Source organism: Hippoglossus stenolepis, chromosome 4 (genome assembly GCF_022539355.2).
Source record: "Hippoglossus stenolepis isolate QCI-W04-F060 chromosome 4, HSTE1.2, whole genome shotgun sequence".
Taxonomy (NCBI): domain Eukaryota; kingdom Metazoa; phylum Chordata; class Actinopteri; order Pleuronectiformes; family Pleuronectidae; genus Hippoglossus; species Hippoglossus stenolepis.
The window spans coordinates 12,190,422-12,214,711 of record NC_061486.1 but is presented as its reverse complement, the minus strand read 5'-3'; the positions used below and the strand labels follow the sequence as shown (position 1 = coordinate 12,214,711).

General features: G+C 39.7%; 1 protein-coding gene across 2 annotated transcripts; it reads right to left on the bottom strand.

Moving 5' to 3' along the window:
* Positions 1-4,737: 4,737 nt before the first annotated feature.
* ttc12 (tetratricopeptide repeat domain 12) lies at positions 4,738-24,081 on the bottom strand. 2 transcript variants are annotated; one of them, XM_035155406.2, is made up of 21 exons: positions 23,789-24,081; positions 22,935-23,089; positions 22,648-22,669; positions 20,457-20,534; positions 20,218-20,339; positions 19,567-19,626; positions 18,995-19,066; positions 18,705-18,765; positions 17,986-18,174; positions 15,617-15,686; positions 14,144-14,232; positions 13,570-13,738; positions 12,883-12,978; positions 10,747-10,810; positions 10,528-10,662; positions 10,282-10,374; positions 10,013-10,081; positions 7,212-7,313; positions 6,336-6,435; positions 5,906-6,134; positions 4,738-4,882 (listed from the first exon to the last, which is right to left on the bottom strand). In XM_035155406.2, exons 1-21 carry the CDS (start codon positions 23,838-23,840, stop codon positions 4,810-4,812), a joined length of 2,100 nt encoding a protein of 699 aa, XP_035011297.1. In that variant the 5' UTR covers positions 23,841-24,081; the 3' UTR covers positions 4,738-4,809. The 2 variants fall into 2 exon arrangements, with proteins under 2 accessions (XP_035011297.1, XP_035011296.1); XM_035155405.2 differs by lacking the exon at positions 4,738-4,882 and having other exon boundaries at positions 5,388-6,134.
* Positions 24,082-24,290: the final 209 nt, after the last annotated feature.

Here is a 24,290-nt window from a genome sequence, read left to right as displayed (position 1 = left end):
AAAGGGCCCTCAACATTTTAGTCAAATATACATGAGGCTGTGTCTCATTTGTGCTCTGTAGAAGTGAAGCAGACTTCGAAACTCAAGTATCAAATTTATTCCCATCATCTGAAATCATGTGAATAATTTATTTACCGAGAGTAGAACTATTTACTCCTAAGTGGGTCTGACCTGCCAATCATGGGGTGGTGAGTGACAGCATATTAGTGATACTGTTTCTTACAGACTGTTTTGATCTAGCTGCCCCACCGAGAGGGGAGTGTGCTGTCTTTAATGTATTACCAAATTCTGAAAGTGCCAATATTCTGAGAGACTTGTGGGACCATTTGTGGTTTAGCATTCACTGAAAATGCATCCTCGACAACTTTGTTCTCGGTACTTTCTTCAGCGAGTGAAGACTTATCTCCGTGCTTTGTAAGCGTAGCACCGTGGGAGACATATGAGCTTTAATCCTCGTGCATCGCTTTTCAGGAATAGATGTCATTCTTGATAGTTTTGGGCTCTGGCACCTCAGAGCTCGGTGTAGTGGTCTGTGATTGCCTGTCACTTTGTAGGAAAATGGATTATTTTTCATTTCAACAACTTTTTCAATATTTTCACCCAGATGAATGAGCCGATGCTCACTGGCCCCCGACTGTTTAATCAGAGTGTGGCAGCAAGACAAGTTTGTAACCGTGTGCCCTTCGTCTCTATTAAGTTCTTCAGAATTAGTAGTTGGTCCAGGGGAACATTTTTCATGTCCTCTCTCCGAGTCGCCCTGTTATATATGATGTCTTCCTTTCTTGCCGTTTCCTCTCTTTTAGCCTCTGCTCCTTCCTTTGCCACCGACTCTCTGCTTTTCAGATACATCTCTGTGTGTTTATTTTAGTCACACCTTTACCTCAAGCAGCTTTTTCTTTCTTATCGCTCACTTCCTCTTGTCTTGGATCTTTATTGTGTCTCAGCCATGCATCCTCCTCCCTTGTGGTGTCTTCACCTTCCTCTCTATTTGTCTTGGCCTTGTGGGTTTCCATTTTTCTCCCCCCCCCTGTTTGTATTTTGATTCATCCCAAGTCCAGTATTAATTATGTCTTCCTTTTTCCTCTCAGTTTAACAATATTGAAATGATTGTTTGAAATCTTTTGCTCTCCAATTTTTCATCTTCCCTGCTCCATCATCCTCATCCTGCATCTTCAGTATCTCCTTTTGTCTCTTTAATGTCTCTGCCCTGCTTGCCCTCTGTCTTAATGTTCTCTTTGTCCTCATCTTCTGCAGCTACAGTCAACACCTTCTCATTTCTATCTGCTAAATTTAGATTGTGGACCTTTAGTGACTCTCTGAATTAAATCCTTTTAATAAGAGAGACTGTTGCCACATGGTCATCAACGCTAACATTTTTGATGGATTCCCTACAAGTCCAGTCATTGTCAGTCTCTCAGAGAAGGTCTCGCTTGGCACTGTTTTTAATGTCAACATAGACGGCTGATTGTCAAAGTTCTGTATTGAACTTCAACATAGGTCCCTGTGTCTGCAAGCTAAGTTTAGATGGGGTTACGCTCTTCAGCAAAGAGTTTGAAGGACCATCACTTCCTGTCAGAGCGTGGGACTCAGGAGTTTCCACTTAAGAAGTGGTTGGCCCTCGGAGGCTGACAGTTGCGCTATGAGCTTCAATCAACCTCATCCATGCAGTTGGATGTGATGCATGTTATTTACTGGCCCACTGCTGAAGTACAGAGGCTGATTTGGGGCAAACACATTTCTGATGTTTGTCCAGAGACCGTGGGAAACATTTTGCTGTTCTCACTGAAACACTTCACTGTTGACTGTAGTTGGCGGTCACATTTTTTCCAAACAATTTTTGTTTCCATTTTTTAACTGGTTTCATCAGAGTATGAATAATCTTTGAGCGATAAAATGCTGTGGTTGTCGAGCTCACTCTCACTTAGTGACAGAAGTTTCATTACCATCGAAGTGCCTCATTTGTTTCTTGGTGTCTTCATGTGTTACCAATGACATCTTGGCTACACGCAGTGTTTTAGATGCAACTGCTCCTATATCTGAGAAAATACAAGTTCGTCAAAGTGCTTCCTCTCACTGAATCTTCTGCTGTACCATTTTGGAAGATGGATTGCATTATACTCAGCGGATGCTCATTTCGCCCCAGGTTTGAAATCCCCTTTTCATCCTTGCCCGGTACCGTTTGTCATTATTGTCATTACGCAGCGCAGCCAGGTTATCAATTACACGAGGCTGAGATGCAGATTGGACTGGAACTACTGGCCCTCTGTCAGCAGATGTTAGAGAGTCAGTGTTTCTGGGATCATCAAGCAGAGTGTGAAGCCAAAAAGAAACAATCTTTTCAGAATTAGAGATCAATGGGGTTTCTGATTCGGTGTGTATCCTCATAGTTGATGGATTGTCTCCCGTTGGTGTGAGAGACTTTTGCCCATTTCTGGAAATCAAACGCCCCCTGCTCCCTGATACAATTACAGCCAATGCTTTAGTGATTTGTATTCTCTTATAAGGTCGTGTTGGTCTGGTGACAAAAAAGACCACCCCTGGAAACTTGGCAGGCACTGCTGCTGCAGTGTGTTGGTGTGTGCGCTCTATAGTTGTTGCTTCTGTGCCGTGACCAATTGTGTTTCCCTTTCTCATAAGCAGATTCGTTGTGACAGTTGTGCCATTTGTTTGTTCTGTATGGTAACCTTGGAAATATTTTTTGGCCCTCACTGAAAAGAAAAAACAAAACATGTCACTTTTCCCCCAAAGGCTGTCCTTCTTCGAGAATCAATGCTGTATATTCACATGCATTTGAAGAGTTCATTAAATATAAATGTCAGGTTACCCCTAAAGCTACTATATAATTTTGAGTATAGGTCAGGTGTATAACTGTTTTGATGATTGAAGGGAGCACCCTTGCCAACACTTCATTTTAGCTTATCTCCCTCAGTGATTGCAGACACTTGGAGAGTTACTATCAATTACTGTGGCTACTAATTATGCAGTATTTTTAGATATCTACATCTAGAATTACAGCTACAGTAGAAAAAGTATAGTCCACTGGCGGTAATATGTAGGTATTATAGTGCAATCGAAAACAGTTCTATTAGTTCTGGTTGTTTGGTGTGTTTTGAAGCTTCCTTACATTTTTCCCACAGTCTTTTTTATCGTGATTTAGCTTTGGGGGGTTTTCCAGAGATAAATGGGTGTGGCACAGACTGTGCTGTTTATCACTCTCCTAGATAAATGTAACAGTTATGCAGTAATGATACAGATAAAAAAAACAATGCATTTGTTCACAATTAAAAAGTCTTAGCTGACCAATCTCATCTTATTCTCCACCATGTTCTGAAGTGTGTGTGTGTGTGTGTGCGTTTCCTAAAGTAAGAAATGTTTTGACAGTTTGTTGAATGACGACAAAACACGACAGGATACCTTCAATATTAATTTCATAAATCATGCTGTGCCAGAAAGAAAAGGTTAATGATGTTAAGTCCCATTAGTGTGTGACTGTGCCTTATATCGACTTAGATGTTTTTGCTGTTGATTTTAGCCTCAATATATGCTAATTAAATTATTGTGTATAATGTGTATCATAACATTTTCATATAGGCTTATATAATAATAATAATAATAATAATAATAATGATAATAATTTTTAAAATAATAATAATAGATCACTACAATACTAAAAATATTAATGATGATGTTATACTAATAATAATAAAATTTGTATTAGTATTTGTAATAAATTATATTAAGAAAAAGTATTGGCGTGGCACACTGACAAATTATTACTACTTTTGAGTCTTTGTATGAGTTTTTCAAATCTCAAAATTTCTGAAAAAGGCCCTGAAGAGATTAAGAGTTAAAAAAAAAACATTTAAGAAGTTGTATCTTCATTTCATTATTTATTTATTCCTCATTTATGAAAAAAAAACGTGTTAAAAGCTAAAACCCAAACCTTACTGACATATCAAAGACATAAAAAGAGGGTAACACCTCATAAAAGAAAATGTGAAATCAATGTAGCCTGAATATTAAACTCCTTATTTTAGTTGATTTGTTTTTATAGTGAGATTAATACATAGCACATCAGCAGATAATAACAGCTTTAATAACTTTTGTAAAAAGTAAAATACTGACTATAAAAACACTGGAATTACCTTTAAAAATGTTTTTGACTTTGCAGATGATGAGACCACCAGTAAAACTGGGTGTTGGGCAAGCAGTACTGAGTATTATGGTAAATAAGAGACCTTTAATGATTAAGTGCCAGGTTTCTACTTCTATGCTAAGCCTCAACCGCATATCTCTCTGATCCACGTCTTCGATCAAATCCCATCAGTGTGTGATTCTCCTGGATCAATATCAGTGTTACACTCCAACAATTACAGTTCATATACCACTGTACAAGTGAACTCTGCAGAGTGGGTTCTTATTGATTAAAGCAGTGTCTTCTGCCTTATTTATACTTTAGGATTTAGGACACATTTTGGACTTATGATATAAACTATTGATATAGTTTTAATGTAAGTGACTGTATTCATGATAATTAACTGTTAATTCTCAGGGGTTTAAAGAACAAGGACAGCTAAGCTCATGTTTAATCTTGTTTATATGGGTTAAGCAAGTAGGAGCAGCGTCTTATCTACATTAAGTAAATATTTGATTATTCTTGCAACAGGCTTAGCTTTCTTAAAAAACTCTATTTAAAAAAAGACATAATTCAAGTTTAAATGCCTTTTTGGACTCCAATGGTGTTCTTGTTTTTTATTTTGTTAATGTTGGAAGAGAACAAGACAGGAATGAGTGTAAAACACGTGATTGTCATGAGTTGATGAGCTTCACACAGGAGTGCAGGACCTCAAAGCCGTGTAGTTCTCGAACTTTTTCCTTGTGTCTGGAAATGAAGACAAAACACAGTGAATGTGTATTCAGTGGGTTGGCATTCAATTGAAACCACAATTTGTGAATTTATGAGCCTGGGAACAAAAGATCAGCACAACCTCAACACAGTCAGCGCAGAGCTCTTCACAGCCTGAAGCTAAACTAAATGTCTTCCTCCGCACAAAGAGACATGTTTCCTGCTGCTAGTTTATATCATTATGGGTACTACGAATTAGCATTACATAATCTGAGAGGTGGTACTGTGGGGTATACACAGTTTCACAGTTTTTTATTTAAAAAAAAACTAGAATTACCGCCCTGCAGTTGTATGCTCCACTAACCAGTGCAGTTTCAGTCAAACTTTGAAGAAATTCCCTAAAGGCAGACTTGAGATATAATTTTCAAGAGGCCAAAAATATGTTTTACGAGGCCACAGTGACCTTGACCTTTGAAAATATTCTCTCAAGGCATATTAAAGATAATGTGTTCACAAGGCAAAAGAGAGTTTCGTGAAGGAACTGGGACCTTAACCTTTGACCTCAGACCTTAGACCACCAGAATCTAATCAGTTCATCCTTGAGTCCAACTTAACGTTTGTACCAAATCAGAAGACATTTTTTTAGGAGTTCTTTAGATAATGTGATCACAAAAATGGGACAGAAAATAAGCAGAGAACCGGAAAATAATGCTTGCACCCACTGTCCGTTGCATAGGAACAAAAACCTCTCATCAATTTACGTACATTACCCCATTATGACTGCAGTGATTTTTCCCCCCAGATATATTTAAAAGTAAAAGCTGAAATGTCATATTGAAATATTAAATATGTATTCAAACCCTTGGCTGTGACACTTTAAGCTTAAGCACCTCCCATCTAACTTGACCATCCTAAAGACTGTCGTAGGATGATTTGTTGTGATCACATTTGTTGTGTACATATATTTGTCATTTCTTGTAGCCTGTCACTGCTTCTTCACTACTTTCTACAATGTGATCAGCAGCCTGTGTGGTGTGTGTCGTGGGGCTGAGGGGGCACCTGGGCGCAGACCGACACAGCGTCGCCAGAGCAATCGCTGCATTTAGCTGCACAGCCGTCTTCTTTGCATCCCCTGCAGCATGGCGTAGCAGCAGCAGCACAATATCAGTGCCCAGCAGATTGCTGGCAATTCCCTCCAACTGAAGGCAGTCGGCCAAACAGAGGGCTGCATTTCCTAACACCAACTCATCACAGCTGGAACCCAGCAGATGACGTAAGATGGACAGTTCTGTGTGGAACATTTAAGGAACAGCAAAAAAGGGAAGAGAAGGACACTATTACATATATTAACATATATCAACACACACATGCATGTAAATGTAGACACAAACACACACTTGATTTCCATTTTGGGTCAACCCTTAAATAATATTCATGGACTAATGAGGGAGCCTGTGAGAGTGATGGAAACAGGTCAATCATTTCTCACTTTTATCAGACTTCAGCAGCTCCTCTCGTGCCAAATGACTGCCAGCAGTGCACACTGTCAGAGTCTTAATGGCATATTTGGTGGCATCCTGCCCTGCTCCCTGGGTAAGCAAACACAAAAATAACCTGGACATGTTTGCAAACTCTCACTTTACATTCATGTCATGCAATGTATGAAGTGATCACATTCAGAAATATTATCATGAGTAAAGTACCTCATCGGAATAAAGGTAGTTTTCATCTCCATACTTTATAACAGTGAATGTTTAGGTGTGCATGAAGACATGTGCCAGGTCATCAGAAAGTCTTTTCATTTAGATCAGTAACGCAACGCACGGGATGTAAGTTTTACATATGTGCAGCACTTAATGTTACTGTTACTGTAAAAAAAAAAAATACAGCAGGTTAAAAACTGTTGATCATTGATCTTAATGAAAAAAATCTGGCACATTCAGGGAACTGATGATGAGATAAGGGAACAATCCATTAGTGTGTGAACTTAGTGCAACTAGATGGACTGTTGAGACTGTATGCGCTCTACTGAGTGCCATTCGTTTATTAGTGTTACAGGATGAGGTCCTTACTCCATTGTGTGTGTGTGTCACAGCAGACTGATGGTGCAGTGAGAGGAAAGGCAGAATCATAAGCCAATTTATTCTGATTTATAGAGGCTACTTTGTGTTGGGTTTTTTTTAAGCTAAAGCTGAGTTGAACCCTGTTATCCGTGCACTTGGCCAAAGAAATCTACATTCTGCAGGAGAACGCTTTGGAAGGGGCCTCTGGTCTTCATCGGTGTAACCAAAACATCATTAACATAATCCCACATATAAAATACAAGTGACCTATTCAAGGACGCTGTAGTGTGTTCAGTATGTACCTTTAGCAGCTGACACATGGTCCGAACAACACCCCTCTGGATAACAAGCTGCACAGCCTCAGAGGACTGAGGGAGGACAGTGCTCAGCACACCTGTGGCTCTCTGCAGGACAAAGAGGAATGTTGGCATTATAAATGGAGATAACCAAAAATGGAGTAGAGGTAGAAGAGGGCAGATAGATGAGAAATTGGTAAGGACAGCACAAGATTAAGGGACAACAGCTATGGGACAAAGAAAGCTCAAAGTGAAAAGGACAAAAAGATCAAACTGTAGACAAAACAAAAGGCGCTGTGGTAGTAGAAAGGTGGAGAATAGAAAAATAAGAATGTTTCAAGGCATGAATCGTTATAGAGTGTGTCTGCAGCAACTACAGTAGTTAGTTTCTTGTAATAATGGTGAGAGAGTTGTGTGAATATCTGTTAGAGTTAAAATAAAATTGTAATGACCCTTTCAAGGATTATATAGGGCGATAAAAACAAATCATAAATATAAGCATGAGATTTAGAGAAAGGTCACATATTACTGCATGCTTTGTTTTGCGGGCAGCTTGTGTAGAATTTCGCATTGTTGCACTAATCTAAGAGCGTCATTTTAGGGTATGAATCATGTGGTTTGAGCAGACAAATAACTATAGAAGCAAATGAAATGAGTATACTTAGAGTACAAATGAGTAATTTGAGAGAATTAGTTTTAAGTGAGGGCACAAATCACTCATTTGAGGGAATGATCGATGTAGAACTCATGGGATAGATTATATTCCCCTTTAACCAATTCAGCTTTCTGTTGAGTAGTAGAACTGCTCTCATCAGCTGTGTTCATAGCAGCAGGAAGCAGCCATTTTCACAAAATAGGCTCTGATTGAACCACACCGTACTGCCTCTACCCAGCACCGAATAGCACAAACAAGGTTAGTCCCAACAATAAACCCTGACCATGTAGTACAGGGATGTGGAGCCTCTGGTCTCCAGGTTGTATACGGCCCCACTGACAATTCATGAATACAGTACAGTTCACAATCCAGTCAACAAAAATACTATGTGTCAGCGTAGTTACTGCCAGAAAAATAAAAATGATTCTTTTATTGACGTAAAGGACTAGCCATTGTGCTTGTTTTGCAGGGACCTGATTACAATGTTAAGTGTCGATATGCCTTGAAAATCTTGCTAATACGTTGAATGAATCCATTTGAATTAAGTTTATCCCTCCTCTGTGGAGTTTGTGTGAGCAACAAGCAGTTTTCACTAGACCCCGTTTGGACTATGTTACACAGGCAACTCTTGCAGCCAATAGCTAAGAAGCTGAAATCTCATCTGTAAGGAGAATTTATCATTTAGAATTTAAGAACTGTCTCTGAGTGGATTACTGATGGAACAAGTTATTCTGTATTTAACATCCACAGATGTGTTGTTTTCATGGGGAGGGGGTTAGGTTTATCGTTACTTTTCTTGTTATGTGTTATGTTGTGATTATTGTCATGTCGTGGGCACACGAAACAACTTCCAAATTCCAAACAACTGAGTTGTGTTGCAATTAAGTATAAGAGCCTGAATCTTGTATCTTGAAAAAAACACCAGACGACACCAAAATAAATTTCCAGTTAATCTGTCTAACCTGCAATGAAACCACAGGCATAACACATACATAAATATGTGGTCTTGCCACAGATGTTGCCCCAGCAATGAGTGTCCTGCAAAACAGAATGTTAAAGGTATAGCAGGGTCGTCAGTCCCGAACCAGGAGATTTTGATTTATCACATCAAGTGAGTCTGCATTCTCGGAAGGTCATGGAATGACTGCTGTTTTTTTCCACCACACATTTCTTCTAAAAGCAGCAGTCTCCAGTTCAAGGAGTAGCTGAGTGATCTTGAGTCACAGTACTTAGCTCTGGTTTACCTCTGTGAGGTGCAACGGCTGAGTCGTGCAAGTTCACAATGAGAAGTAAAGCTTTTCATGGAGATGAAGGGAAACCCTGTCGTTGAACTCAGTGACAGTAAATGGCTGTGTGACTTGGCCTTCATAGAGGATATTACTCTCTGCACTGAACGTCAAGCTCCAAGGTCCCAGCCAGCTTCTCTGCTTTGAAATGGGATATTAAAGTTGATTGAAGTACAAATGGAGACGGTAACACTGTGCATTTTTCTGCAAAAACATTTACCACACCTGAATAGGCTGGTGAGTGCACAAAGCTAAAAGTAAGCTAAGCTAAGAAAAGAGCAGAGAACAAATTGTGAAAATACAAAAACCGTGACGACATCAGGTGACAAGACAGAAAAGCTGCCAGCCAGCCAACAAGTAAGAACTAAAAAAGGAAGAAAGAGACAGATGGGTGGAAGTGTGGTGCTCTGAGGGCCTCGCATAGGCAGTGTGAACCTGCCATAACAGCCATTAGCACAGGCAACGGCACCAAGAGCTGGAGTTTTAATCAACTGTAATGACACATACACAGGATCCTCTGAACATTGTGAATTGCTGTTACTTCCTTTTGGGGCACATTGCCAATGAGCTCACAAGCCCTGGAAAAGGCTCGTTGCTCAAGACAAATGTCTTTTTTCTAGTTATCTGGACAAATGGCTTTTGCTTTATAGGACGTAAACAAGTTTGGAGAACAAACACACATTTTCAGCAAGCATCATCAGCGAAGTTGTGTTTTTTATTTTTCATTTTTTTCAAACCATCAGACATCGGCCAACTTGAAAACCTAACTAATGATGTGAGCGTGTTCGGGTTTCTAAATCCTACATGAATGTTTTTTTGAACCCATCTAAGCACTAAAGAGTCGAGCTGAAGTAAAGTTCACTCACAGTGATAACTCCCCCGTCACTGTCGCTCAGCAGGCCTTGGCAGCAGCCACACAGTGAAACAGCATGCTCCTGCAAAACGGTAGGGACAGAGAAGTGACCAAGGCAATTCTCACATACATGGCACCCCTCAATAGGTGACATCACACATCACGGCTGGCGCAAATACTCCATCTGCTTCCCTGGTCCATTGTCTTTTACAATATATTATAGTCTGTTTATTTTTTAGCAGTACAGTGTCCTCATAATACAGCCGTTGTCATGTGTGTCACCTGTATGACCGGAGAAGGTGTAGTTGAGAGGTTGATGATCAATCCAAGCATGGGGTAAAGGATCTCTTTGTATTCACGTGCACTGCACTGCCTCTGCAATGAAACAGATTCTTCAATGAATGAGATGTACACAATGTACAAGACTATTATGTCTAACACTCTTTGTCTTGTAGCACCCGAACTCTAAATGAATGATTCAATGATTAACCATGTGCCTTTCTGAACAGAGGCTGTAATCATACTAACAATGGCAACCGGAAAGGCGTCCCAACACTCTGGATCATGAGCAAGTTTGTGATGGATGACGTCGTCCCGAGCCAGAGAGCCAATGGCCGACATCAGTGGTGGAAGGATCTGACGATTGGTCTTGTTGATACTTCTCTGTAATATCAGAAAGAGGTGTGTATATTTGCCTTAAAAAACACACACACACACACACTGTATACAAATACCTATACATCTTACCAGTATTGATGTAAATGGCACAATGACAGACTCGGTCAACGCATTCCTTAACTGAATGTGAAATCTGTAAGAAAAAATTAACACATTTCTGTTGCACATGTCAGACAGACACACTGCGTTAAAGTGTATGTCCATATTCACACTATTGAACAGAGGTAGTATAAACTAGGGGTTGACTGATTAACAGTCTGGCCAATTATAAGATACAATATTTAGCATTCTTATGAATATTGGAATAGTTAGTATGGAATCAAAGAGCAACTTTTAGTTTGGTTCCACATGCATCAGGTGAGAACCACGCAAAAAGCAACCAATAAATTGTATTCAGCCGCCAATATTTTAAATCTGTACTGCAAATTAATATTTGTTTGACATATCTGTGACATATCTGCCTCCTCTATTGTGAATAATCTGTATTGGAATAGACCCTAAAAAAGCCATATCAGTCGAACCCCAGTACATACACAACATTCTGCACACAGTCACAATGAGCGACCTGAAGTTTAAGTTCTTCACTGCTCAGCGCGAGAAGAGCAAACAAATCAACAACTCTGTCATCTGAGCAGGTAAAAGCTTGAAAGTAAACCACACATAAGTGGTGCCTCTTTCCACTGTGAGCAAATAAGTGCCTAGTGCATCTAACACCCCTCACAGATCCATATGGTCTTTTACACAGTAAAACAAACAAAATGTCTGAGTCATCCACATTGCACTTCACTTCAGGTGAAAACACATTGATTGCCACGTCTCTGAAGTTTCTCACTCATCCACTTCACAGGCAATAAGAGGCAGATGTATTTGCTTTGTTCCTGCACTGTTCTGCAGTCCAGTGTATTATAACAGCCTCGGCCTCCACCAGTCAAGTTGCAGTAAATATGCTCACAATTTCCCTTTCTGTTCCTGAGTTAAGGTGATGAGTAATTAACAGAACAACACTTTGTGCAGAACCTTATCATTTTGCAATGTTGAAAAAAGTTGACACTTGTCCTTTTGGATATAAAATGTTGTCACTTCATTATTTCATTAGAAATTTGTGCGAAATCTTGTCAAGATTAGCTTGTGAATTATTGTAAAAATTGTCACAGCGACCACCACGATTTAGTCAGTTCAGCTTTGACCTCAAGGGAACATTTCTACCAAATTAAAAGAATTTCTCTGACGGGCATAAGTGAGATATCACATACATGCGATGGGCAGACAGCTTGATAGATAGATAACATGAAAATAGCCATACATACAAAAACATCCAAAATAAACAAACAGAAAACATAACTTCCTTGGGAGACGTAATTAAGACGTATTAAGAGTATTCTGAACTTGGTCGCATTATTATAATGTCCTGTCTTCAACAGCATTTTGCAACATCAACATAGAACAGTTACTGAATGGTTAATAATACATGCCCTGTGTTTGAGTGTAAAAAAGTAGTAGGACGTAATGTTGATGTTAGTCTTAATCGGGCTATGCTCTGTAACATGTAAATGGAAATATGAATGGAATTTTCAAATAGCAACTCATGTAAATATCATAATCGAAATAATGTCTTATTGAGAATAAGGTAAATAGTTGGAATATTGCAATGGTGTTGTAGTGGGATGCGAATCAATATTCACTGAGACATAAATATCCACTAAAGCCTAACATTGACCTGGCTGAGCTTCCCCAATGAAGAGAAGAAAAGAAGGAGCATAGAGAGTTGAGTAACTCTCTTTGAGCTATACACAGTGAAAATTGATCTCCCCCATTTCACTGCTTGACACCTCGACTTATTTCCCGCTGTGTTCGAGAGCCTGGGTCGTCCTTTCATGTCTGTTTTTATGAGGCGCCAGAGAGTGAAGCAGGTTTCCAAGTGGCCTTTTGCCTCTGAGTGACATTAACACTTGTATAGCACATGTTGATTTATTAAAGAGGCCACATTTCCTGTTTCTCAGGAGACCTCTTGTCTCATGGGTGGATTTGAGAGTGAATTCAAAATATAAATATATTGTACAATATGGGAAGATAACAGCCTGTCTTGTGGATCATATTCTGAGTTCTGTAGAGTATCTGCAATTTATTTTCCTGTCCAGAAATAAATAATATTTTTCATGGCGTAAGGAGAGTGTTTTTGTTTGTTTGGCTGTTTATCAGTAATACTTCTTTTCTGTTGCAAAGTTCTCCAGAATGTTGACCGCTGCGTTCTCCTGCTGCTGCTTCGGCAGTAAGATGCACGCCATGAGGTTCCTCACCAACCTTTAAAGGCAGATTAAGAGCAGAACGAGATAAGGAATGAGAGATGGAAAAGAAGAGAAACACAGAGAAAGTGTGAGTCAGCTAAAGCAGCATGTTCTTGTTGAGTATTTTTCACGATTTCAATTAATATTTGTTTTAATGGAGGTGTCCACCTTTGAGATCAATAATCGTGATAACAGAAAACGAGCAACAATATTACTCATTAATTCTAACTTTTTAAAAATCCAATCTGCTGCCGCTCACATACTATCAGACATAAAGCTAATAAGAGATCCCTTAGGCCATCCAATGTAATTTGTTAAACTTTGTAACAAAGCAATAAACTTATAAAATGTATGGCCCGGTGATAACCTACAGCCCCTCCAATGATTTCATCAGGGAGGAAAATTATTTGAAATACTAAATATTTAAAGACCTACTAGGGACGGGAGGATTCCAAAAAGTTTCAATAATAAGCCAACAATCTCTTCATGATATATAATTGCGTTCCTACATTGTTCCTGGGTTTGGAAGAGCGGAAAGGCATTTTAATTCCAGCTATGTTAATGCTGTTTTCAGTTGCATCGAATGACACACACAGAAATGTCTTACATGTGCATATTCAGGCTGTCAATAGCCAAACGTCTGCCATGTGGCATGTGTGAGTACAAACACAGCAATGCCAGACATTCATTCTGTACTGCAACATGCTCTGATGTTAACAAGTGAACAGTGGCCTGTTTTGTGACTGGGCACATCATCAACATCTTCTGGTTTTCATCTGAAAGCGAAGGAAAACAGAGAATGAGCTAAGTGGACACAGTGCACACATCCACATGAGCATTGCATTGCTGTACTATATATATATATATGCTTTGTTGTTCTCGTATATCAACATGCACACATTGTTAATAGCTGTGTAAAGAAATTGTGACAGCGTGAATAGATGTTGGCTACAGCCCCCATGGCTCGTGTGGTTTAATGGCTCGTGTGATTTAACAACAAATAAAAGCATGATCCGAGAAAAGGATTTAGTATCACACAGTCAAGCTGTGCAGTGAGGACTCAGTGCCCAAATAGAGGATCATATTTAATTCCTTCCTCTGTTTTCTGCTAAATCAATGAGAGCCAAATGTAACACAGAAACCAAGTCGGAAAATGAAGAGTAACTGGATGATCTACAAACCATTTCCACAACAAAGAGCCCTCCACAATCTCAGAACAGACACACATAAGTCCCGACTGTGTGCATCCACTGTTTTCTGCAACAGGCAACTGTGGAAAAAAGAAACTCGATCTTTGCCGTTCTTGTTTTCCTCTAACTGACAGAATACAAATCAAACTGAAGCAGTGTGTTGTCGCATAATGAAAACAGTACACAAAAAGTGTGTCTACAACAATGTGTCTCAACAACAGTCAGTATGTAACACATGACAAATGTTGATAATATGCACTTTATGGTCAAATCAGACAGCGAGCAGATGCCACAGCATTTCATATAGATATTTGGGGGGTTTATGGGCGTTGCGTGTTCTGGCACTGATGCTAGATGGAGTCTGTAACTTGTGTCACCTGTCACATGATAATATATATGTTTCCGCTTGAGGCGTTTGCAATTGACACATCACTGTAACTTGTTTCCTGAAGGTTTATGTTGTTTTTGTCTCTGTATGTGAGGTTTTTAAGAATTTACGAACTAGAATAGAACTCAGTATAGCACACACCACTGCCAAGGCCCAACAGTCCCATTAATGTAATCAATCCAAACCACCGATCAGTTCCCTGAATGTGCCCGATTTTTTTTTCATTAAGATCCATGCCTTATTCTCTCGAAAATTGGTAAAAGTGTCAAAAAATGCCTTATCTTGCAATTTTAAAGAAAATAATAAAACAAATTCCTGGATCCAACACTCGATCCAAGTCTCCCCCAAAATTTGAAGTGGGTTCTTTCTTGGCCCATGTTACATCTTTCCACTCAATTTGTGTGAATCTCTTTTCTTTCTTTTTTTTTTTGCGTAATCCTACCGAACAACTCACAAATGGACAGGGGTGAAAACATAACCTCCTTGGTGAAGGTAATTAGTCATCTCAACAAAATCTTTTTTATTGTTACATTTTTCTTTTCTGTAATTTTTCGTGTGTTGAGTTTGGTGGCAGCAGTGGCTCAGCCTTCTTTGCTCCATGGCTCACAGAGCTTTCCATTGGATCATCTTCCTTATAACAGTATCCTTATTGTGCTTTCATCAAGCTCAGACTTCAATTTCTTTGCACTCTTTATTTTTGTCTTTGCACTCTACTTCCCCCACATTATGTTCTAACTTGAATAATAACACTGCTAACAATGGGCAGCAAGTATGTGGCAAGTTAATAATAGCCTCACTGAGATGACATGAGGGAGTCATAATTGGTATCTTGTGCTAAACACTCGCTCTTTCAGGACAAAACACAGAGCCTATGCTCATTTCGGCACTCATCTCAATCTCCAGTGTGATCATCGTTTCCCTCTCTGGGCGATCACACAAACAAGCAGACAGAGAGAGGGCAGAGAATGATCGCTTTGGTTTAGGCCATCATTGTCTCTGTATGCCCCCGTCTCTGGGTCCAATCTGTCAGAGCTCCTCTGTGGGCTGACATCTACCTCTCCCTCTGGTCCCCTTACCTCCTCACTAAGTCATTGCTGCCGATGATACTAAAGCCATTGTTCAGTCTGAAAAGGGTCTGGCCAGTACCTGTTAGAGGAGAACAGGAGATAGTGTAAGAGGACAGGAAACAATATATCAACAGCGTGTAGCCTTGAGGTTTGAGGGAAACACAACAGCCCTCTCTATTAGTTTAGCTTGCCTTGTTTACAGTCAAAGGTAGGAGAGAAGAAAATCAATAAAATATGCTGAGAGGCTCAAGTACAGGTGTTTTCAGCTGGAGAATGCAGAAAGTAGAGCAGAGCAGCGAGGTAGTACTTTCAGGGGTGAAAGTTTGTAATGACAGCCCTGCTGAGATCCTTTCAGTTGTGAGTTATGTAAGTGATGCCCTTTTCAGTTGACTGGCACCGTGAGACAGGCGTTATATCATGGGTTAACTTGGATTCATCCAAATGAAGAAAAAGAGCAACTGGATAAGATTTGTTTTCCATTCTGCGGAGGACAGCAAATGCAACAAATACAAAAAGGACAAGTCAAAACAAATATAGAGACAGTTCAGTCCATTACTTCCTAAACTATGTGATCTGCAGTTATATATGGTTTGTATTGGGGGAGCAACGTGATGTAACATGTCAGAACTTCTTCTTCACAACTTCTTTCTTAGCTGATGTATAGCTACATAAATACTGCTGAGAGCGCCATTCACCTTGATAAATTGTTACATTGGAGCTGTTTTTAGAAAAAGCTGCAATTTCTGCCTCATGGCAGTAGCTAAAAATGAGTTTTATTAGCTGTGTGAAGTTTCAAAGTCGTTTGTTGGGTCAAAAACATTCACAAAAATATCAGCAGCTGCCAGAGGTGGGGAGAACTGCTGCTTGTCTACTATGGCCTCTTTTCATTCAGTAGAGGACCTGGTGAAAAACTATCAGTTAGTTTTCAACCTGATGCCACTTCTATCAGACGGGCGCATGAGGTGAAATGCGTCATGCCTTACAAATGTTTCACTTTGACAGCACAAGAGCACAATTCTTCTTACAGTGCGATTTAGTCTGTGTGAAAAGTAACCTTGAGCAACAAGCACCATGCCAGAACCAAGGTAAAGCAAATACACATGGTTTGTCTTTTGCAACCATTTCTCCCATTGTTATTTGTTGTACTACTTCTATGAACAGTTGTAGTGTGCCCTCATTCGCTTTTATGTGTTCTTTATACTTTTATGATACAAGGCAACCGGGCCTAATGTTCATCTGCCCTGATCCTGAAGCAGCCGTGGTAATAACTATAAAGTGTACGTAGCTGAAACCCTGCTATGAATGTGTGTTATGTGACTTTATCTGTTCTAATTTAACCTGCGGTAAAAGCCAGGTAGATCCAACTCAGCAGTGTGGGAGCACTCTGGTTATTTTGCTGACTTTAAATGTGTGAAACTCAAAAAACGAACCGAATTATGGTTTTGGAGAATTGGTACACCCATAATGCGCATCAATAATTTAGAGGGTTCGAGGGCAGGCCGTCATAAATCTACAAAGTGAATGGATAGATACCACCATTAGCACTCCTACTTCAAATCCGACAGGAGTGAGTGCAGGTATGCTTCTGAAGTTTTGGAATAGACACCTGCCATCACAGATGTTTCATTAAATTGCACCCGTGATGACTTCAGAAGGCTTAATATTGTTTGCTATCATCCCATAATAAGCCTCCACTCTGCTCTCCCCCCTTGACTCCAAACGCAATACTTACGCAGCTCTGTGCCTAAGAGCTCGTAAAGTATAATGATATCAGTCATTTTATTTTTAAATATTTATGATTCATAACAATGTTACGTGTGTCACCGCTGGCTTAGAAATAGTCCACTCATCAGTTCAGTAACCACATTACATCAGCAATTATAGGCCTTGGGAACATGTAAGTCTTCTAATTGAGATGATCAGAGACGGATCACGGATCAAATCATGTCAACCTTAGAAATGTCACTCACCACCATCACTTCTATGCAAATGTCATTTCACAGTGTTACATTGTGAAACAGTGTATGTACCTATTTTTATATAGTGGCAGTGCTGAGGTTTTGCTCTTTTATTGTGGTTTCGTGGTTTTGTTCACAAGGCAGCAAATGGGGCACGATTGTCATTGAATGATAAATAGCAGCAAATTAATTTGTTTCTGTCGCCTTATGCCCTGATGTCTGCAGAGAGTCCGTAAGATCTGCATCTCTTCATCTCCTTCAAGTCCTCTTAACCTCGCTTGTTGCTCTTTCGCACTCGTTTCAGGCCCAAAGAAATCGTGTATTTGTAGACTAGTGGAGCAGGTTATTGAGGAAAGAGTGGCACAAAGAGATTAGAGGAGAAAGGTAATTGTGTGAGGCTTCTCCCAGAGGATCACTCACAGTCAGTAACTGCTCGCAACAGAATCTCCAATCCTCCGCAGTAGAAGAGGGGAGTCTGGTCGGGCCTTGACAGATTCTCCAGCAACTGAGGCACGGTTGTCCCCTTCCCCTCTCCCTTGTCAAACTCTAGCTTTGCATTCGTTTCCCGAGTCTCTCTCTTCTCTTCCAAATCTACCTGGGTCAGGTATTCTGCACGGAGAAAACAAAGGAGATAAAAAGAAGGAAGAAGAAAAGAGGCGGACTGTTCTGACAGAAATTTATTCCATGGCAGTAACTGTAGTTGCACTGTGACAAAAAAAACTGAACTGAAAAAGTAAACTGAGCAGCCACCCTGAGTAAATAACTGTAGGATAGATTGTTTCTGACCAAATACAAATTTTGTAGAGAGTACCTTTTCAATGTTTTTATTTGGGTGAATCATAAAAAAAAAAAAATGAAGGACAAAATATAATTACATCGGGGAGAAAATACGATGTCCTTTTTTGACAAGCTCTAGGTTGTCATGAAAGCGTGTCATGCCATTAAATGGGCTGCAGTCAGCGAGGCAGCATCACTGACAACAAACAAGAGAGAGCCTCTATATAATTTAAACGGATTTGTGTGGCATATATGGCACCAAAACTTAAAATGTGGTTTTATATAAAGCCAAATTCTCATGAGAACATACATACAAAGGTTTCCCGACCTCACCCCTGAAATAAAAAAGCATTTTCCCTTACCTTTTACCATCTTCTCCATTCCAGGTTCAATTTCCATTATCTTTTCAAAGAAGTGCCTTGACTGAAAAAGAGAAAAAGATTGGTTCGTCAGTGGTTGTATATAATGTGCTTCATTGGTCTCTCCTCGACCAATGAAAATCAATAGGATCCTTGCCGCTCCACAAGTCTGCAGTATCTCAGCACAACAGTGTGGTATATTCAAAACTATGACGCACATTGCGCCAAGTGTAGGGAGCAATATGTTTAAAAAACAGGTGTGATGAGATATAATAAGCTATAATTATACTCACCTCATTATAATTCTTCAGTTCCAGATATGCTCTGCCCATGTGCACAAAAGCCTTAATGCACCTCTCGTTACACTGGTAGAGAGAAAATGATCATGGGGGTGTATTAATCAAAGCACTTCATCAGCACCGCATCTGCATATGGTGATTAAACATTTTGCATCGATAACACCAGGATAGTGAGGAAGAAATATTCTGAATTTCAAAGCTTGGTGATGGTGGAGTTATTACAGAAAATCTTTGGAAAAGTTCCTTCATTGAACTATTCATTATCCAAAACTATTTTTTTCAATGCAATCCTACAACTCTATGACTCATAACCACTATTCATTTTCATCCACTTGAATGTTCAATTCACATCACAATTTTCCCGACAGAACATTTTTTGCACCACTGTTGACCCATATCCTGAGTGCAGTACAGGACCAAGCATCGCCCACCATTCACACATCCATCCCATTTTCCTACCACACATGTCCCCTGAGGTCCAAGGTCCACAAAGAACAATGCCTCAGAAGCCACTTTGACAAATGAGGCAGCAGCTGACTGACCCAAGTTCCTGGCACAGGCCTTACCTTCAGAGCCCATTCACAGTCACTGATGGCCTCCTTGTACTTTCCCAGCTTGATGTAGGCCTAGGTGGATTTAGACGTAGGACAGAATCAAAAACAGACAAACATAGAATGGCATCTGTAGAGCACATACCTCGATCTACCAAGTCCCATTTCATAAAGATCCTTGAGTTATTCTTATGGAAATCATTTAAAATGTTTGTTTTTTTAAACATTCTATCTGGCAATGTTAAAGAAAGGGGGTGGGGGGGGGATCCTTGATCCGACCCCTGATACGTAGCCGCACCAAAATTGAATAGGTTCTTTCATGACCCGCCCCACATCCTTTCACTAAGTTTTGTGGTAATTCATCCCACAGTTTTTGTTGCTTACAAAGAAAGAAACCACAGAACAAATGGATTGGGGCGAAAACATATCCCCCTTGATGGGGGTAATATTTCTGGCCTCACCGTAGCATTATTAGCAGAATTTTAAGATGTTTGTTAACATATTGATTTTATGGTTTAATTAATTGCATGTGGCCATAATAATATCGAAATTAGAAATCCAGAGATAGTAGCCCTCAAAATGCCAATAGACCTCTTTAAAGGCAAATCTTCATTATGTCGTGATAAATCATTAATAAAATGAAAAACATAGAAACATAGACGATACTTGTGCTCGGTTGGTGTACAGCTGCTGCATGTCCCGTAGCTCAGCCAGACCATCACTGTAATACTTCACAGCACTTTCATAGTCTTTTTGGGCATAGGCTTCATTCCCCTTGTCTTTGAGTGCTGCAGGGATTCAAACAGTACAGCAATTGAAATGATGTGTTGTTAGCCCAACAGAGCACAAATTACAACACGCTATTCACATCAAACAGCATCTTTAAAGGACAGGGAATCCCTCACCAGTTGCCTTTTTCTCTTTAGCAATTCGCTTCACTCTCCTGTCTTCGGCATCTCTCTCCATGAGCTTCATGAAACTCCCTGGTCAATAAAAAAAAGTCTGAAGCATAAGTGCTACATAAGAAAATGAGGGAATTGTAAGGGCATGTCTCATCAGGCAATATTACGCATTGCAGATGGACTGAAAGTTTCCCCTTGGTAGATTTCTGTCACACATTTTAAATAAGTGAAATGCAAACATCAACTTACCCAACTGAGGCTACAAAAGCAGTTTTTGAATTAGGTTTTGAAAGTCATCCCCACAGGGAACCTTCTGTGTGTTATTGCTAGACTATTCTCCCAAAAGACAGATATTTAATAGATATCAATTGGAGGTAATTTGGAAAAACAATTTTGCTGTCTCCTCAGTCTCAAGCATATAATTACTTTTTCTCTCTCTGTCTCTTTGAGAATTAAATGTTTGATGTGTTGTTGGTGGTGTTTTCACATACATACTGTAGGTGTGAAAGGTTTAATGCATTTTCATTTTCATTTATTGATGAGTTTTACTTCAGGGAGAATTGAAAAGTGTTGCTTTTGATGAAAAGTTATTTTTATACAGAATACCCCATTCAAGGAGCTGAGTCGATTAGGACGTGCGCAAAATGAGATATTATGAAAAAAGTTGAATACCAACTTTTAAGATTACCACAGCAACTTCTCAGTGTTTAAATGTACTCCACACCAATGTAGAGGTGGTTCCTATTTCCATGGCCTTTGCCACATGGTCCAGTGTTTGAGTGTTTCTACCTGCGGAGGATCAAAGCCAACAAACACCAGGCATCATTACCCAAATTACCAGTTTACCGGAGGGAAGGAGACAAAGCTCTTACAGCACCAACAACAGCCAAGAATTCCTCCTCCATTTTGCATTGTGCTTCTGATTGGGAGATGCAAGTGGACCTGAAGAGGAGACTTGTCTCTCCAGAGTAGTTGGCAGTGACATTGCTCTACCAGACTTGGTAGTTTTATCCAGAAGCACAAAGTGCCTTACACCCCATCACAATCAGCTACGTAGGCCCATCAACCCTATTTTCTGCTTAAAATTAGTTTGGAACTCAAACAACTTGACAAAGCCACAGTGAAGATAGCCACCAACTACCTCAGCCACTAATGGTTGTGGCTGAGGAGAACCTGCAGGTAATTTAGCCTTAGCCCCACTCTTGTGAGAGTGGGGCCGCAAATGTCCACGAACCTGAGATAACTCGTGATGCAATGCTCTAATCATCCCGCCGCCATCAAGAGGTGCGACTTGCAACATCACATCTTAAGCTTTTGCAGTTTCTGCTATTATAGCATCATTGATGTTTATTTTACCTATGACATTGTGCTCTGAGCAACAAACACTACAAGTCTCCTACAAGCATAGTTAAAAGGCCTCTGGACAAATGAATCAAGAAAAACCAATCAATCATGACCCATCATTTACATCCTCTATAAAGCAGGAAACTCCTCACCGTGGCATTTTGGTGGTTTCATAAGGGAGTGAAGAATTAACCTTAAGCTCTTAACAACCCTCTGCCAAATAAACTAACAAAAATAGCACAAAATGAGGTGGCAGCTGAACTGGTCTGAGCAGGACAGCAGCTGAGGACGTGGTCAGGCCACTTTAATGCCACGGACACACTTTACACTGCATCTCTTCCCCTACAATAGCACATGGTGAGTCACCAACCTGTCAAATAAGCACAGTTGATTAAAAAACCTTATTGTCACATCTGCAGTAAACTTCTGTGCGGCTACATAAAAAGGGCTCAAACGTTATGAGAAACTACAACCCTGAAGTAATCCTCTGTAGTGGAGGAATTGGAGGCTAAAGAAAACCTCCACCTTATTGTTCAGAAAGACTGATTTGACGTAAGACAGCACAGGCTGCTCCACAATCAAGGCCAGTGATATTCACACTTGCTGCTGGAACCAGAAGTGAAACGGACTGCATGTTTTACAGCTGCCTTGAGCAGTGTAGTGAAGCACATCATTCAGCGAAAAAGCATCTTTTATACAGCATCTTTACAACATTTAAAGATATATTTTGAAGGTTAAGTTAAGTTCTTTGCTGTATTCTGTTAATCAATGAAGCTTACCATGATCAATAAGAACACACTCAATTCATCGCAAGGGACAAAAACATTGACTTGTTTTCATTGTGGCTCACCTGGACTTTCATTCTGCAGACCCTGTAAAACAGGGGAAAAAACATTGCAAAATGTTAAGAAGAAAAGCCCCTCCCTAGTCACCTTGTCATTTCTACAGGACAAAAAGGGGCAAAGTAAACAACACCACAACAAGTTGTTGGTTGTTAAAATGTGCTTGACGGACGGAGACAGTGAGAGAAAACGAAAGACAGACAAACAAACAAATAGAAAGAGGTAGAGAAAGAGTGAGAAAGACGGAGGCAGACAGAGTGAGAGCGGGTGTGTGGATGACTTTGTGTGTCTTTACAAAGGAAGGCTGGAGTGGTGGGTTTGTGTTGATTTTAGTCTTGTTGACTTTTGTCCTGCAGGGTTCATCCAAGGCAGCAATGTAGCAATCAGCTTCCTCCATCGCCTCTTGCTGGACTTTAGCATCAGAAGATTTGAGTTCCTTCACCAGCTCACCTGAGAAGAATTTGTGCTTTATTCCACTATTTACAAACTTCAATTCAACATCCGTACATTTCATACAGCCAACATTGTGTATTAACTTTTTCTACAGCGAGCTAAGACTATAACTATTGTTTCATCTGTCCATTTTTCTTGATTAATCAGTTTATCTTTTAATCTAGAAGACATAGAAAAAATAGCAAAAACAACTCCCCTTCATTCCTAAATAAAGTCTTTAAATGTTTGACGGACAGTATAAACCCAGATATATCCACTTCATCATCATGTATGATCACAAAAAGAATCAAATCTTTACATTTTAGTAGCTGGAATCAACAAAGGTTTGTACATCTTGCTTGACAAATGCAGTTGATGGATTATGTGGGTCGACTAATGCCCAGTCCTATATATTATATATTGATTAAATGTTATATATTTACAATATTCAATCTACTCCATAGCATATTACATTTTCAACAATTTCATGAAAGAGGACATCATTCGGAAAACAAAATAGTACTTAATATAATAATAATAACTTAATAACATTAATAATAACTGTCTCTTTATTCGCTATAGATGGAAATAACACCTGATTGTGAAGTTTATAATATCTCTTCCGTTCACTTTTTACTAAGTAAATCTATATGGTACATTGAACCTTCTGCCTGTTTAACCAATGCTAACAAGCTGAAAAATAACTATTTTACTCACTTATTTTGTCAACATTCTTCAAAAACCTCTCGACGTCCTCAACTTTCTCCATCTTGTGTTCGTACTTCCTGTTTTTGTTATTAAATAAGCTAATTAGCCCTTCGTCGTGTTAGCTAGCGCTGAATTTAGCCTCGCAAGTTTGCGGCGTGCAGTTACCATGGTGACGCGATGCCTTCAGGGCCCGCTCGTAAGTCCAGTAAAGAAAAAGCCGAAACCGCGCAGAGTTGTCTCTCTGCGACAGTATTTCGTAGAAGATGATCACGAAATATTTGTTGAACTTGAAGGAATCGAACTGTTGTTTCAAACAAAAGATAATCAGAATAAATCTTTTAAAACTTTGTTGTCATACGCGCATTGTGAGTTTTGAGTTCTCCGTGAAAGCAAGTTACATGTTTTTAGGGGGCTCATATTTATGCACATGCATTCTGTGTATCCTTACTGTGCTTTCACTTATGTGCAGAAAGGCCCAATCTCCTGCAAACGTTTGTCTCTTGTTATCAGA